This window comes from Pagrus pagrus (assembly GCF_965226575.1).
Source record: "Pagrus pagrus genome assembly, chromosome: 13".
NCBI lineage: Eukaryota > Metazoa > Chordata > Actinopteri > Spariformes > Sparidae > Pagrus > Pagrus pagrus.
In genome coordinates, this window is record NC_140197.1 from 18,686,904 (window position 1) to 18,704,874 (window position 17,971).

Genomic DNA, 17,971 nt, shown 5'->3' on the forward strand with positions numbered 1-17,971 from the left:
TCAAGTATGACTTTTGGGTACTTTGAACACTGATGATATCATGCTATGGTGCATATAACATAAATAAAGTACTATACCTGTTCATTAAAGAAATGATTGAGTGCATGATTGTACTTGTAACACAGTACTTTTCTTTTCTGAAGTTATTGTATGCAGTGCTATTATGAAGACTATAGTCTGATGTTGCTGTCCCACCCAGTGTAACAGTGTCCCTCCTCCCTCCACAGGGCTCCAGTTCTCCTCTGGTCGGCTCGTTGTAGGCCGGTCGTCTGGTGCTGTCGCTCAGATCCTAGTCCAATCAGAACCGCTCTGTGTGTGTCGCCACGCCCCCTTCCACGTCGACCTGCACTCTCGCCATATTTTCAATCGTGTGAATCCCGCAGCCCGGTTTGCCACTAAGTTGAGAAGCGGACGCATTCACGCCAGGCAGCTTTGAGTGTGAAACCATCCACTCCAGACGAAAAAAAGGGACACCTGCGTTAGCTTCCTAGCTGTGTCTGTTATTTCATCCTGCAACGATGAACGTCTTCAGGCTGTTAGGGGACCTCTCTCATCTGGCTGCTATCATCATCCTGCTACTCAAAATATGGAAAAGCAGGTCGTGTGCAGGTGAGAGCTAGCTGTAATCTTCATTACATATGCTACAGTGTGGTTTCCCAGACGCTAACGATGAACTTTGCCTGTCTTTAATCGCCGTTTATCTTAGTTTCTTCACACAACCTCCAAGCTAGCTAACGTTAGCTACATGCTAACGCTTTCTACTCATTCATTTGAGTGGAAGGCTAATGGCGTTAGCACTTAGCAGGCAAACTAGAAACTGCCATCAGCACCTATTACACACTACTGCTATATTCACTTGCATATATGGCTAAACACTGAAATTAGAGGCAATATTATCCAAATATAGTATAGCATCAGATTACTTTGCGCTGATAGCTGGTGTGAGTCAACTATGTTAGCTAAACTATGTGTGAGGGAGTCTGTGGTCATTTAAGTGGTTGCTGTTCAGTAGATAAATGGGCAAATTAATAAAACAGTCATATTTTTTAAAATCATATTTCGGGGGTACCATTTTCTACAGCTTCACAGGTTGATGTTGCTTTCTTTCCACATCGCCCATCCATGCACTCCTGCTCTGTTAATTTGAGGGTTGGTGCTCGATTTTTTTGGTCTGGCTTCTGACGTGGCGTTCTAGAAAGCGCTACGGAAGTAGCTAGCTGCTAAAATAGTTGACTTTTTTGAGCCTTGTTGAGTTTCTCTCACTCTTTTAAGCGTGTGTCATGCACTAATAGTAAACAACAGCTTCAACCACACAGGTTACAGTGACTTCTGGGGCCACAGTGGTGGATCCTACCCGGGTTATTATGAGGAGAGGTGCTGTGATTAGCCCACACAGCCGGAGTTTTGACTGGAGGGTTCAAAGTTGAATAAGGTTACATCAGGTCAAGCAAAGACAGTTATGTTTATGTTTAATATAGGTTAACGTGATTACCCGTAGATGTAGCTATATCTTCAGTTTATGCCTTATTTGCCTTAAAGTGCTTTATAATTTGCATAACATCCTCTATCCCTTGATTTTGATATAAAGGAAAAGCTTTGCAACAAACAACAGAGGAGGGATCTCTTTTTGAGGACAAACAGACGTGCAATAGTTTTATGTATATGGAGTAGAAAGACAACAGTAGAGTTACACTAAGGAGAGGCAAAATGTCTATAAGGTGAATAAAGTGCATACATATGTGAAGAATATTCACAGAGAAGATATTTAGTAATGAGTTTGCTGCCAGTCAAAACCTCTTCTTGTGTCATGGAGCCCTGGAGAGAGCTCATACTACATATTGCAGAGCTGATCGCTGATGCGCCTGAAATGTAGCAATTTGTAGCAAAATGTAAACAATTTAGGTTATAGCAGTTTGTTGTTGCGTGTTAGTTAAATGAAGAAAAACATGTATTTACAACTTTATTTCTGTTTACAATCATTTGCAAAAAGAAAGTAAATTAAAATGTGTAATTGGGTGCATCTAAATTTTAAACTCTTGCTCCTAAATGAAAAAGTTAGTTGCACCAGAGCAACCAGTGTGAAAATCAGTCTGGAGCCCAGTACATGTGATGTAAGAACAGGTTTAGGCAAAGATGGAGAAAACACTAGCTCGGTCTCTTAGAGGATCGGGACATGCTTATGCTTTACTGACTTGCAGGGGGCAGGAGACAATCCCAGCATGAACTTGTGAGAACCAGGGGTACACTATGGACAGGTTGCCAGGCCATCATAGCCCTGCCTGTAATTGTATTTCCGACTAAAATAATGTTGTAAGAGGCTCTGGTTGACCCAGAGACAAACCGATACACACTTCATGCCCCCGTGTCAAATGTACTGTGTGAATTCAAGAACACAAATCCATGCACTTGAGATGCCCTGTGCCTGTCGACCTGAGGGGTCATTGGTTTGTGCAAATAAAACATTTGAATCTGCTCAATCTGGATTTTTATTTGGATCAGCATTAAATTGTTCTCACTCTTAGATACCAGCCATCAAAATCTGCCGGATTTTTATCATGATCCATGCAGGGATATCAACAAAAATGTCGAAAAATTGCCTATCTCGCAATGTTAAATAAAGTGTGAAAAAAACAAACAGGATTCGTCCCTTTGTCTGGATCGGCACTGAAAGTTAATGGGGTCTATTCTGGGCTGAGACACGTCCTCTATTCAAGTTTCATGGAAATCCATTCAGTAGTTTTTGTTTAATCCTGCTGACAAACCAACCATAACCTCTCTGGGGCAGGTAAACAACTAATATTGACTGCAAATTAGAGGCGTTAATGTAATTGCCGTCCAAAGGGGAGAAACAATCTTTTGACTGGGCTCTATGATTGCTGATGTTGTAGATAAATATTCCACATGTTTCCAGTAGATGTCGCTGCTCAATATGGAGCAGCATTGTGATTCATGTTTGTCCAAATGACCTGTGAAGCTCCTCTGAAGTTGCTGACGGCGAACCTCAACCTAAATGGCAAATCTGATTACTTTTCCTAAAGGTATCTCTGGAAAGAGCCAAATCCTGTTTGCCATAGTGTTCACCACGCGCTACTTGGATCTGCTCTCCTCATTCATCTCCCTCTATAACACAAGCATGAAGGTAAGACACCGGTCAAGCCTCAGCTCTCGTACTGGTCCCGTATTTCTCCTCGGCACCGGAAATGATGAGATGTTCTTTGTTGTTTACCCAGGTGATCTACATCGGATGTGCGTACGCCACAGTCTACCTGATCTACGTGAAATTCAGGGCCACCTACGACGGCAACCATGACAGTTTTAGAGTGGAGTTCCTCGTCGTTCCTGTCGGAGGTCTCGCTGTTCTCATCAACCACGACTTCTCTTTCCTGGAGGTGGGTTCAGCCTCCTGTGTTGTTGTCAAAGCATGACATAAAATATTGATGACGACCTGAAAGTTCCTATTCCTGCACATTTAAGCTTACAATCTATCTGTCATCAGATCCTGTGGACGTTCTCCATCTACCTGGAGTCAGTTGCGATCCTGCCTCAGCTCTTCATGATCAGCAAGACAGGCGAAGCGGAGACAATCACCACCCACTACCTGTTCTGCCTGGGCCTGTATCGGGCCCTCTATCTCTTCAACTGGATCTGGCGTTACTACTTTGAAGGCTTCTTTGACATGATCGCCATTGTGGCCGGAGTGGTCCAGACTGTCCTCTACTGTGACTTCTTCTACCTTTATGTCACTAAAGGTGGGTTTACTGTAGAATTCATTATGGCAAGCACCAAATTATGCAAATAAAACAAAGAAATGAGGGGTTGATTATCCGGGACTCCTTTTTGTTTTTCTCTCGTATTAAGCTACAGTAAGAAGGACTGGTTCAGATTATTTTTCAAGTTGATCTTTATGTAACACTCACATGTGTGTATGCGTGATGAAAGTGTTATCTGCTGATGTAATCATTTCTCCTGACCACACCAGCCCTGAAGCCATCCGTTCCTAGAGTAACTCTGATTAAAGAGATGGGAGATAAAAGCTAGCCTTTATTCCCTGCTAAAACCCCATTCTTAAGTTCAGCTGTAGCTAATGTGAGGCTTTAGTAGTCTGATTTTCACAAATGAAGTGATTATTTTCTAAAGTCAGTCTTTTTAGTGCAAATTTCTCTCTTATTACCGTCCCTCCAAAGTAGCTCAGCGAGGAAACACTCTCCCAGGAAATACACAAAGGACATTATGTGCTAAAAAGACTATTAAAAATGACGACTTAATAATAATATTTTTTTCTCCCGAAACCACTGTAGACTGAGGATTTTGTTCCATTCCTTACAGCCGCATTACAAATTAAACTGCACATGAGTAAAGTCAAGACAGTTCAAGAACTTAACCTCATTAATGATACACTCCTCACTCGTATCTCAGTGCTGCCAACTCTCACAAAATCACTGCGACTTTGTTTTAAAGTACAATAGAACATGCATAACAGAGACGAACATCATCAAACATGAATTCAGTTGAATCCACAGGAGTTTCAGCTCTCCAGTCATACCCAGTTTATGTTATTCCAAGACTGTTTCGGGACCCTCGTCTGCAGAAATATTCAAAAAACTCATTTTTACAATTCAAAATTAATTTCCCATGTAGAGACATTTGTACCCATACAACCTGTTTTCATTTCTTTATCTTGAAATGAGAGATCAACACACCTCTTTGAGGATTCGCACCAACTGATGCCTTAAATTGTCTAGTTTCACATGATACCACTAACTTCACGCTTAAAAAATTAGTGTGACGGTGATGTCAGCTGAGATCGCCAACAGTCCCACCGGTCTCTGAGGGTTTTAATTCCCTTCATAGCTTTATAGTTCCTGGAAGTATGTTGTGTAAAACCACTGGGAGTTAAAAGACAAATCTTTTTCAACAAGTAATACTACCTACTATCTACAGAGCTTGTAGAAATATTCAAAATAAAAGTATCTCCTTTCATTAAAAACAATATTATGGTTGTGAATTGCTGATTTTTAAGGAATTTTCAGGTCCAACATGATTGTTTTGTTTATCTCTGTGTAAGAATTCTAACTGTTCTGAGCCAATAGTATAACACCGCTGGCATCACAAGGTGTCTAGCCATTGGTATAGGTATGTTAGCTATTCTAGTGACTTGAAACCCCAATAACATCTTTAACAAATCCAAGAGGTCCCATTTAAATGCTCCCTGAAAATGGGAAACTGTCAAAACAAAGTGGCGTAAACCATCTATGGCAGCATGAACCAGTTTCTCACTCGCTGACTGTCTCACTTGATTTCTCACCCCCTCAGTGTTGAAAGGCAAGAAGCTGAGCCTGCCGGCGTAAAACGTTGAGGAGACGGCGACTCCCAGCAGACTCAGGGGGTGTGGAGATGACATCATGGAATCTCGTGACCTACAGCAAAAGATGCCTGAGACAGAGAGCCAACTATCGGGGGGAAAAAACACTAGTCTTCTTGATGATTGCTGATGGAACTGGTAAATGCCAACAAACACCAGAGCTGAACAAAGATCGAGCCAGGTCAACCTTTGGATTTTCTGTGTTCAGCGTCTTGCCTTAAACTTCTTTTCATTGCTGTTCAAATAGGAGAAAAGGCTTTTTTTTTTTTTTCTACATGTGAGGTGTATTCGCTTATTTTTTATTTTTTTATAATGTCACAAATAGGGTCGACTCTGAGAAGTACCTTGTTTGGCTTGGTAATGAAATGCACAAATGTACAGTCTTATTAAAGAGTGAGATCAAGAGTAATGTATCTGAGTGCCTGAAGAGGATTATGTCTGCTTTCTCACAGTATTTTTTCTTTTTTTTTTGTTTAGATAAGCGTACACATATACTGTAATACATGTACTCTCTCTTGGAGTCATTTAAAGAGGCCAACAACAAGCGTTTCACACCAACACACGCATCCATTTTGTAAAAACGTTGCTTTCTAGAATTGCTCAAAACAACATTTTAACAGGTTACTCTCATTTAAAAATCTGAACTCTTTTGTAAGCAGGGCTCACAGGAGGCTTTGTAGTTTCATCTTAAGCTAAAGATTAACCCTTAAAATAAAAAAAATCACGTAAATGCCAGCAGTCTTTGTCATAGATGTCAGTATTTTCAAAAGGTTTCCATTTAAATTTGAAATACATGTTTCACACGTTTGATTCCCCCTCCCTGATTCACTGTATGAAGAACCTTAAAATGCACCAATCGTTCTGCAGCTTTAATATAGATTTCGTACAATCTTAAAAACAACGTTACATCACACGGATGTAGATAGAGCACAAAGTCTGTCTCTGCTTTCACTGCACCCCAGTAAGAAACTCATGAGCACCTCCCAGCAGTGACTCGTCTGTTAGTCAGAGCAAAGCAATAATGAATGACTGAACAATGATCACACTTCTCATACTGGGACCGAGAAGTGTGCAGATATTTGGCAGGAGAATCATCCAGCACTTCGATTGGTTGTGATATTTCAATAATTGTTGGCTGTGTGTCTGGAGTGTGAAGAGTTAAACAGATCTGACAGTGTGCTGCTCAATAATTGAGAAGGGGTGATCACGAATGTTCAATGGGTGCATTTTTTATTCAATTTAAAGCTCTGTTGTTAACTTCAACCTTTTCAAATTAGTTATTCCTAAAGGATTATTTCAGCTCTGTCATTTTTTTTTTTGCATGATATCACCTCCATTAAAGATTTTATGAGAATCACCTTCCAGTGTTGTTATTTCATTCTTGAAACAGTGCAAGCACATATGTTAGTTGTGCTTTGGATCTGTGTTGTAAGCTATTAGTTGTTTGCAATTTCCCATTTTGTTTGTGATGTTACGTGATTAACACTGCTATCGAAAATTTTACACAATTTCACTGAAAGACAGGTGGTAGTAATACGCCAAGAAACACTTTAAAACACCTGCAGATGGCAGGAAGGGAGACTAGCTAGCAAGTCAACCCGCATGTAAACAATCCAGGGTTTTGAATGTTTGAAATCTTTGCAAATGTTTTAAGATGAGAACTTTTTCATTAAGGTGCAGCCAGTGATACAATTGAATTCAGTTTCTTAACAAATTATGTAAATGACTGCAAGCAAGAATACGGTCACGGGTGCATTTAAATCACAACACGTGTGTTACGTTTCCCCAGAACACAAAACCTGAAGGACAGGGGTCGCCGGTTGGGAAGCTAACAAAGCACTGCACAAAACACAAAAGGGTCAAGACAAACTGGTCCCTGGGTGTCTCTAAAAGGTGTTGGTGGGAATAAAACCCACAGCCACCCATTGATTCTATTAAAATGACCCAAAAACCAAAGGTGAAGTGGGAGTCACTGATTGGAGGGGGGAAACTAAATGTATAGAAACTGGCCAAAAGGAATAAATCTCAAACACTCAACCCAGATTCCCCCCCAAACAGAAAACGCAGAGAGCCACTGTAACTGCTACCCCCTTATATAGTCTCCCAGCTGACTGATTGCAGCCAGCTGAGGGAGAACATCACAGGTGCACCCGATAGCTTCTGATTACCTGTGACCTAGATCTTGAGAAATCACATCAGGACCTTGGGGAATCTCTGATCTGTCTATAACACATGCGACTAGAAATTCTCAATTTAAAAGTGCCAACTGTAACCCACTGAAATATGTAGTCGCACGCAGATTTTTTAGGCGCATGTGTGACCAAAATAGTCGCACCCTGGAGCCCTGATTTAACATGTTTGTTTTGAGCAGTAGTAAAGTACTCGGCTTCTTTGATTAAGTAAAAGTACTAATGCCACGCTGAAAATACTTCAGTAAAAGTCTGTAATATTAATTATTAGCAGCAAAATGTACTTGAAGGTGCAATATGTAAGAATTGGCCACCTGTCAGATTTATACTAAAAACAAACGGGGCAGCTTCTCATCAGAGTAACCCCTAACTGCTGCTGACTGTAGCTGCATTTGGCTAGATAGCTCGGTTTGTCGTGCAGCTAGCGGCTTGGACTGGGAGCTCAGGGACCAGATGAGTGTCGGTGTATATACTAAATTGGGGCTAGCTGGTTAGCATGCTAACTGCAGTATCTCTGCAACACAATAAAAAGATGTCATGATGTCAGAACTGCTACTTCACAGTCTGTTTTCTTACATATAGCCCTGGTTAAGTATGTGAAGTATAAGTACTCATTGTGCAATAAAACTGTCCCCGTCAGTGTTTTACTATTATACCTGATGTTTTAGGATTAATATCACAGCTGCATTAATGTGTATGTATCAAGGTTGAGCTCATTTTGTTGGGTAGTTTTTAAATCTACAGCAATGTATCATACTCTGAAGATCATCATGTGTGCAACTCCTGTGAGAACCACATTTCTCCGAAAGGTCATCTCTACATCAGACAACTTCACTGTTAGACTGATGTGTTTCAGTTTGTGTCCTTCCAGGCCAGCGACATTTACATGTAATCAAATTAGGCACGCAAATTCTTAGGTGTATGTTGCTATCAAGGAAAAAGGGTCACAATGAAATACAACCACACAGATACACAACATAATATTCTTAGGAGCTCAGTTTCAGAGTATATACTGTATATAGGTGGATCCTTTACACATTTATATATTTAAATCCAATACATTTCTTCAACTCTGAACAGAAGACAAACAGCACATGCGGTTCATGCCAATGATAATTTATTCAAAGCTGCATCACAAATGTAAAGTAACAGCAAATACAAACATGTAACAGTTATTTTGTAGTGCAATTTTCTTGTGTAGACATACACAACACACACAATAAGGAAAGTGCATATGGCTCTTTTGGATAAAGTACACAAGTCAACATTTTCCTTTAAGCTGCGAAAATAAGTTTTCACTATTTGAATATTAAGGCTGTTGAAAGATAAGTTGTACCAAATTTTTCTGACGTAGACGTTTTGTACTTATTGCATTTGATGGTGCATTTGACTGTATATAAAGATACAGTAAACATCAGGGAGTCGTTGTGCTTGGAAGATGTGTTACAGCTGCAGGACTACATACAGTACATTCAAGGGTCCTCTGAGTCGCTTCCATGAAGCGTCAGGAGTGCTGATTTGAGGCCTCAGTGATTCGGAGCCGACAAACAGGAGAAGAAGAATCGAGCTACTCCACTTCCTGTGGCTTTGACGTGTCACTCTCTGTCTCGTGGACTTTACCTTGCTGAAGAAGAAGAAAATGAATTCAATATGGGAACAATGTCACAGATTTTAATATGAATGAGTGTGTGATATATGACCATTTTAGAGCAGAGGACGTCATATTATTGATGATAATAGACTGTCGCAAGGTAGTTTGTATATCTTTGAGGCTGCATGTGAAACTTAATTTGTGTTAATCTGCATTTAAAGTATTAAAGACTGCGCTCGGATGAGTCTACGGTGTTAGAAGGAGCCTCAGACTCCTACAGTGAATATGTGTTGGGCAAAAATGATGGAAAATGTATCATGTGAAAAGACGCGAGGAAGGCTGAGCTGTAAAAACAACATGGTGGATGAACAATGGGACAGCTTCAGTGGATATATGTCTAGAAGAGAACACTTTATCTTGTAAAGAAACGGATGGTCTGGTGTAGTGCATCTGTGACTGATGCCATGTGCTAATGCCCACCACATTATTGTGGCCAAATAGCTGCCGGTCTTATATAAATGTCTGCTAATGTCCGTCAGATTAACTGCCTGTCTGTTTGTAGTTGGTTTGATGTTGGACACTCTTGTTAAAGAATGCAATAAAACATTTCAATATAAATCAAATTAAATTTTATGTTTAAAAAAAGCACAAGAAAAGGTCAATTATACATATATTTAGTGTGTATATATTATATAATATTGATACTTATCCCCAGAAAACTACTTTTTATACTTAAGTTCATTTAATATCAGACGCTTCAAGACTCTGCTTGGCTGCTGTCAAAACACAAGTGACTGAAAAGAGCCTAGTTTGGTCTAAAATGGTAATATATCACACAAAAAGGCCAAGTTTTCTTAAAACCTTGGTGCTACAATAAAATAACTCTTCTCCAGTACATTACCTTTGTCAGATGGGGGTAATAGGATTTGAGGATGTTGGAGATGGCGATATAAAACACGTTGAAGATGAATGAAACCACGAACGAGAAGAAGGCGATGCCGGAGAGCACACACAGCAGACTCGCCCCTCCTACGAACAACAGCACCGCTGACAGACACAGAGAGAAATCATTTGAGAAAGCACTGCCAGGTACAGCGTCATAAAACATCACTCTGACAGGATTACACCTACCCTCAAAGAAAACAAAACCCACTGCAGACACTGTGATGGTGACAAGAGCAAAAGTGAGGAAAAGTCCAACAGGCAGTGCTGCCATGGCGCTGAACAGCATCACTGCAAGGGCCAAGACAGGGTGGCTGCTCAGGTACTGCCCAATTCTTGTACTCATCAGCTGTGATACCTGTTAAAGAGAGGAAGACAAGATGCAGCTGAAATGCAGACTGAGCTCCTCTGATTTCCTGGTAGGAAAGACATGCAAAAGGGCCTCAGAGACGTTACCCTGGGGTCATGATAGACTCGGTCCAACAGGGTGTTCCAGCTGCCCCACAGCTGCTGAAACTCTGTCACGTTGTTGTTGCTGCTGTGATCCATCTCCACACATCTGATGAGACTGAAGACACAAGAACACCACACGAGGCTTCAGTCCAACAATGTACAGCGAATATATACAGACTGGCTTGACAACAGTGGCTGTATCAGAAGACTTTGGTTCACTGAGTGACAGCTGTTCTGTGCAGCACCACACATGACCTCAAACCACTTCCTGAAACAAATCACAAAGTTAAAAGTACAAACCTGATCAGTGAAGTACAGCTGCCAGCTCACAACACATGAAAGTGTGTCCTGACGTCGCCTCAGACGCTCCAACAGAAGCAACACACCCTGTTTAAATACACACCTTCTTCCTCCTTTTCCTCCTCCTTCTTCTTCCTCTTCTGGATTCCTCATCACAGAGACTCTGAAAGGCCTACTGGTGTTGTCGCTGCCATCTACTGTTCACCACCTAGACTGAAGGTTCACTTTTACAAAGAATGGTCCAGTGTTTTTTTTGTGTAATGTCATATTCATGTGACATATTCTTTAAGTTATTGGGTGAAAAATGCATCTACTTTTGAAGCAATTTCTGTTTTCACCCTAATTAAAATGAAAATGGCAAGATCGAGTGTATCTCCTACATTTCACATGTGATGACGTAACTGTGGAACAGTTTCATGAACTGTTTTGAAAACTCAAAACTGGATTATTTCCAGGTTTATGTAAAAAAAAAAATCAAACTTTAACCCTCGCTGTGTATCATCTGATGAAGTATGGTGGCTTCATACTGAGCTACATAACTAATACATAAGAAAATAAGTGTTAATATTAAAACATGCATACAATTAAGTTGCCAAGATAATTATCAAATTCAGAGCAAAGCTAATTACCAATGAATAAAAAACATGTATTTATGTTTTTTTTTAATTATATCATCTATTTTATTTCCACTCTTATAGAAGATAATACAGATATCTCTACTGATTCTTCCTCTATTCTGTATTTTTGACCTGAGTGTATTTACAATCACCACTGTTCAGCGCCCTCAGGAGGTCAGAATGGGAAACTGCAACTGAATGAAACCTACACATCTACATGATAATACCATCAGTATTGGTAAAAACCACATTGATGATGAGCTGTTTTCTGATGTGGAGACTAGTCTTCATCTTTAAAAACAAGTTGTTGTTTTTTTACTAGTTTGTACTTTGCTTTTGTCCTGGTACTTTCTAGATTTACACTTCTTGGTTTTTGGATTTTACTTTGTGAATTATTTCAGCTTTTGTTAATAAAAGCTCACCTTCAGTTCCTCATCCTGCCTACCTTTTACCTGTCTGAGTGTTTTGCATTTGGGTCCAACTTAACAACCACCTCCTAACTATAACAGTAGTCTTCAAATCGGTACATCTTTGCATATGAGATTACACATTACCCCATAGACAGGCTCATAATCGTCATCTTCCTTTGTATAAATAATCCTGTCGTCATGTTTTCCATCAGATATCGTGGACTGATTTTATGGAAGGAAATTGTTCATTTACTGGATTCTTCTGTGTCGTTGTGTTTGTAGAAAAATAAACTTAGAAATTCTCAGATGTCAAAATCATTTGATCTGGAACAATAAAGATCTCTCTCAGGAACTGATGATCACACTGTTCTAAATCCAGATTTTTATTGTGACATTTTTTGCATTTAAAATGTACTGATGATCTTTATTGTTTATATTTTATATTTGTATGTCTTTCATTTAAAACAGAGAGGTGCACTTTGTACAAAAACGTTGGACGAGGTCGCTTATCTAACAAACTGTTTCTGCAGCAGCAGTATTTTATACAGTGCTCGCCCGCACAAAATTGCAGTATATTAAATATGGATAAATCAAACTAAAATATAATGATAATAAACATGTTTAATGTACAAAACCCTTTCAGATTTAGTGATTTTATTACAGACGAGACCCTCCTGTTCTCTATGCAGCATTAAAAGGCAGTAATATACTGTACAACCTTTATGGCTCAATGTTGATTGGATCTGAAAGAATCTTAAACTGAGCGTTGTAAATCTACATTGGTTCTCTCTAATTCTCAGTCATCACCTCTACAATCTCACATTATCTCCTCCTTCCCCGGCATATTACTCATCACCATTAAAGGACCACTGTCACTAATTATGACGGATGTCATGTCCAGCATTCTCTGCTTCCACCTAATTGCGCCACAAACCCCCAATCATCTTTATAGGACAGGTGCTGAATTATGAATTATTTGTGAGGTAAAGTACGCTCTTGTTCTCTCTTATTCTCTCTTAGGAGATTAAAGCGAAACTAACAAAACAAACACTTTATGTTCATTTGCATCAAATAAGTTCACAAGTAGTCAAAGCTGCAGTTTGCACGGGACTAATGAGTTGGAAACATCAGGAACCCTGCTGATGTGTTTATAGAGAGCTTCAGTAAGGAATGTCACAAGTTTTAAACATGCACGCTTCGATGCCGTGATTGATTGTCGAGCGGCTGCTGCGGCTGGTTTGTTATGAGGGAAATCACAGCAGAAGTTCTCCAGAGATCCAGACGAGGGGGGTTCCCAGTTTACTTCCCTGCTGTCAGACTGAACTGCCTCTTTTAAAAATAATGACTGCACTTTCTTCCCTTCCTGCACTGTGCTGCTATTAAACGGCAACAGCCAGATTTCAGTGTGAAGACGGAGGCTGATCAGAATATTAAATGACTGAACTTCAACACCACCACCACTGATTACTTCTTCAGTCAAAGATAGTAATCGCTGGTCTAATCGCCAGCCACAAATTAAGTTAACCCCCATGAGTTTTGGATAGCTTCATATATATGCAGGCACGTAACTGCAAGGTCTTCGCGAGGGAAATAGCAGTGTGATCTGTTCTGAACTACAGCAAAATGAGACACCCCCGGGACCAGTGATGACAACTTATTTGGACCCTTTATAGCTGCCGGCCATACTAATTAATCATTCTGTTGTATTGAGTACGCGGGAATGATTTGGTGAGAGAGAGGAGAGAGACTGCATCCACTTCTCCAGACTGCTAAACACAATGAACTCAGTGAACCAGCGCTTTAAGGTGTGAGCTGTGTGTGCAGTTTGTGCACACAGAACAAGGAAATCCCAGTGTTATCACTGCTGACCCTCACATCGGTCCACTGCTGACCTTGATAACAAGGCCTTGTTGGCAGCTGGATGTTTTTCGGTGAAAGGCCTCAGCTGTAAAACATCTGCAGTCAGTCATTGTCAGTGTTGTCATACTTGAGTAAACGTAAAGATAGTGGTTAAAAATATTACTTTGGTAAAAGTGAAAGTAACCCATACGAATAGTATGGGACTACAAAACTTCACCCGACCTCCCATCGGCATGAGGGTTAGTAGATAATAACTGAAATTTTCACGTTTGGGTGAACTTGTCCTTTAAAAAGTAGGACACAAATACACATTACGTATGTAAAACCTGTATCCAAATCCATAGGTTTATGAGTAATGACTTCGGTCTCCCCTGCTGCCACAGTGTGAACTCAATATTACCAGTCACTTCCTGAAATAATCAATATCAAGCAAATCAAATATAGGTCAGGAGTGGGTTGCATAAATGTAACCACAGCAACTGCTCCGAAACCTTTTACACATTAACATTTGGCTTTTTTAGGTTTATTTGTTCAGATCTGAAACAAGAAATTGTACAACAACACACATTCTTTTGCCTTAAACTCACATTAGAAATACATTTTGACCTCATTTATTATGAGACACTAATAACACACCTCATGCGCTAGTTTAAAGCCGTTTTCCTGTTGAACTAAATAAGACAGCTGAAAGTTGCTCTCTGGCTCCTCCTGAGACGAATGACCCTTACGACAAGCAGCCCGCTCTCCTCCTTGAGTGTAGATGAAAGCTGAATGTTCTTAATGTGCCCCGTATACCTTTGCTGCAGAGATATATCCTAGTGTCAGAGAGCAAATTGACTGTACGATATGTCTACTGGCACGTGCCGAGCAGCTCAATGGGTTGCAGCCTGGGATGTGATTGATGGGCTGTCAGTGAATTCTCATTTACATGCGCTGATTGTAAAAACTAATCACTGCGAGAGGAGGAGCGTAAAATCAGAGATATCCCGCTGTTCCGCGTTAAGCTACCTGATGCGTGTCCACCTCTTGTGTGGCTACTGAAATGACATCATGTGTGACTTTATTGACGGCTGTCCCTCACTGACACGCTGCAGCCGAAGCCTGCTGTGCTTTATGAGAAAACGAGAGGGACCTGGTGCCATTTTTTCTCTCCTTTTGGCTTGTCACGCTCGATACCCACACCTCTCCATCACACTGCCCGTCTCTAACTGCCTCCCCTCTCTCTCTCCCAGTCCAGACTTTTTTCACCTCTCTTTGAAGCTGCACAGGAGTAGTTTCGGCCAACAGCTGGCCACAGGAGAGTAAAATGTCTTTGGAGTCTGCCCTGTGTCAAATAGGATAGTCATCATTGTCAGTGGTTGTCATTCTGCCAGATGAAGGGGGTCGTTTTCGGTTGCTGGCCCTCTGACAGGGGAGAGGGAGAGGCTCAAAGGGAGCTCCCTGGAGGGTGGTAAAGGGCGCTGCGGAGGACGGAGTCAGAGCACTCGGCAGCCTCTCAAAGCTCACCAACGCTGGCAGCTGTATCGCCAGGAGGATATACATTGTTAAAACAAAGAATGCTGAGATGTCTCTGTAGTGAGCGTGGGTTTTCCAACAAGGGTTGGTTAGCAATTTTAGCAGCATCTTTGTTATGTTTGTAGAAAATGTCTTAACTTCTTCACAGCAATCAATAAACTGAAATTAAAAATATCTGGTGTCTGTTGGTGTCGCAGGCCTCCAATAAGCTCATCCAATCATCTAAATCAGCCCCAATGAAATGATTGGACGGCCCACCTGCCTGTCAAACTACCTAAACACACACACACACACACACACACACGCGCGTTAACCAGCTAGCCTCGAGCCATTTTGTACCTCAAGAAGGAGTCCAGTAGAAAACACTACCTACACTCCCCCGACACTCCGAGCTCCCAGTCCAGGCAGTCGGCTAACACGACCGCTAGCTGCACGGTTAATTGAGCTTACGAGCTACAGTTAGCAGCAGTTAGCAGCTACGTTTGGAGTTGTTTAAAGTGTGAAGTTGACAGGTGGCCAATTTTTATAAAAAGCACCTAATGGGTCATCAAATATGTTGTCTTACTTTGAGATACGGCCCGAGGTCCCTCCAAATGTTTACACAAGCAGTACGACATTTGAGCTTTCACCCTGATCGTCATGTCAGAGGGAAATTGGCCACCGTGTGAATATGGTCTATAGCCATCATTTGTTTGTTATAACAATGTTAGGAATAGAAATGTGAATGACGATTTAAGACACGTAAGCGCTTTTTAATTCAGCTGCGGGACATTTAGTGACGTATTTTATGTTGACATGTTAATATCTCAAGCCTGTGGTAAGCACAGACCTTATTTCAGGCATTTATCTGAAACCCCATTCAAAAAACCCACAGACTTTGAGACGAGGGAACGTCAAAAAGCTAACTGATTTCTGATACGCCACTATATTATATATCTGTACCCCACTCCAAGCCAAAGTGATCTTGAAATTGGTTAGATGTAGTTTTTGCTGACGCGGCTTGCGGGATGTGTGAATTTCCAACATGTAAGCAAATGCAACAGTGGCTACAAGGTGCTTAGTTTCATTTCTTTGACATGGTCTAAGCGTAGCCACTAGACCGGCTGTCTGAAACTGTTTCATCTCTTCCCCTTGTTTCGCATCTTCATGCAATGCAAAGTGAGCAGCTGGTGGCTCGAGCTACTTTGCAGACCTGAGAGTGGTCAACCTCTCTGTCTTCCCTCTGGTAAAAGAAGTAGATAAATATGTCAAAGAGCAGTATATACACCCATATACCTGCAAACAGTCATTTTTAAGGAGCCACATGTTGCTATTTGCTCCTATCAGCAAAACCCAACATCAGACTTTTGGTTCATCATCCACTTCATCAAGAATAGTGATTGAATTTGCATATTTAATAAGCGTGTTTCCCACATTCAATTTTATCGAATCAACACCGCTGCGGCAGTCTATCAAAAACAAACTTTTTCACCAATTAGATGCAAAATCCATGAGGCTCTGCTGAATGACAAAGTAGTGTGGACACGTTGAAAAGCTGGGTCAGTGGGTTTACAGTCTGAAAAACAGCACCTCAAAGAAAAATGGAGCTGATCAGCAAATATTGTTGCATTGTGTTGCTACTGCTCCTCATCAGGTATGCAGTCCCCCCGCTCAGCTCCGGTATTTTGATGGATTGCAGTCGCTGCCATCTGTTCTCCCATTTTGATACACTGTTTGATTAATGATTAAAGGGGGAGCAGGCTAAAAAACTAATGCAGGATTAGTGACAGCTCTTGGGAAAGGATAGAATAAGAAGGAAGGAGGAGGACTGGCTGGGGAGGTCATCATCAAAGAAAGGTGATGGGAGAGTAATACACCCTGATCCATTATTTGCTGCCCCTTTGTGCGAGTCTGACCCGGAGGAGACCTTTGTGGGAGGAAGGAGGAGAGGGAAGAGAGAGGATGAATAGGGGTGGCAACATGGGACTGCAAGAGGACTTCCTCTGTCTCATTAAACTTGTGGCCATCCTTTTGTATTATCCATCATTTGACAATGTGTCCCTGAGGAAGGCAAGGAGAGACTCTTCTTTCCACAGCTTTAATGTCAGCTGCTGGAATTTGCTCATTAAACCTTGCTTGACTGTCTTGAACCGAGGGGAGGAATTCATGCAGCGGATGTGTGATTTTGTGCAGGAAACAGAGCTTCAGATCACTCATAATTTCGTGTGGTTTCAGCGGTTGCTGCAGTGCACCACACGGGAGAATACCCTCTGTTCAGCTTTCACCATACAAATCTTTTGTGATGCAAACATTAACAAATTTGTCAGGTGCGTGCAAAGACAAGAACACACGAATACACCCGGTGTCAACTTCACAGGCGACCTTTTGTGGCTGCGGTTTGTTTGGACTTGCAGATTTGTTTTGATGCTCTAACCACCCCGAATTAAGCACTACTCCAACATCAAGGTGCCGTGGTTAGCCAGATGAAAGCAGATGGGGGTGGTCGGCGGGTATTACATTAAACAGGCAGGTATTCACAGCCACAGGCGAGGCAGCTGGGGAGAGGGACGGGGTGTGATGAAAGGGGGATTATCATGGATTCATCAGCTCTCTCTATCACCGGACGGACATGAGTGCTACATGAAGCTCCTCCGCGATTGTCAAGAGAGGAGCTCAGCAGGTTTGTTTGTTACAATAGGACAAAGTGGTGCCTTTTCTAATCTCAAATCATCGGCAATTTACTGGTGTGTATT

At 41.3% G+C, this 17,971-nt stretch overlaps 2 protein-coding genes across 3 annotated transcripts in view; one reads left to right on the top strand and one right to left on the bottom strand.

Moving 5' to 3' along the window:
- The first annotated feature begins 330 nt into the window (after positions 1-330).
- Positions 331-6,720, top strand: LOC311268112 (ER lumen protein-retaining receptor 2-like). Its single transcript, XM_084371498.1, has 5 exons — positions 331-609; positions 3,039-3,139; positions 3,231-3,389; positions 3,497-3,749; positions 5,314-6,720. Exons 1-5 carry the CDS (start codon positions 519-521, stop codon positions 5,346-5,348), a joined length of 639 nt encoding a protein of 212 aa, XP_084227624.1. The 5' UTR covers positions 331-518; the 3' UTR covers positions 5,349-6,720.
- Positions 6,721-8,651: 1,931 nt separating this feature from the next.
- The window catches only part of LOC311267738 (lipid droplet assembly factor 1-like), a 40,335-nt gene continuing 31,015 nt past the window's right edge, over positions 8,652-17,971 (bottom strand). The window contains exons 2-6 of one of the 2 annotated variants that reach the window (XM_084370966.1): positions 10,941-11,050; positions 10,541-10,652; positions 10,274-10,442; positions 10,044-10,189; positions 8,652-9,175 (exon numbers count right to left, since the gene is read on the bottom strand). In XM_084370966.1, the coding sequence (XP_084227092.1) occupies positions 9,119-9,175; positions 10,044-10,189; positions 10,274-10,442; positions 10,541-10,652; positions 10,941-10,990 (534 nt within the window). In that variant the 5' untranslated portion in view covers positions 10,991-11,050 and the 3' untranslated portion in view covers positions 8,652-9,118. Of the gene's footprint in view, positions 9,176-10,043; positions 10,190-10,273; positions 10,443-10,540; positions 10,653-10,837; positions 11,051-17,971 lie in introns of those variants that run through there. The other variant, XM_084370967.1, reaches the window with a different exon arrangement.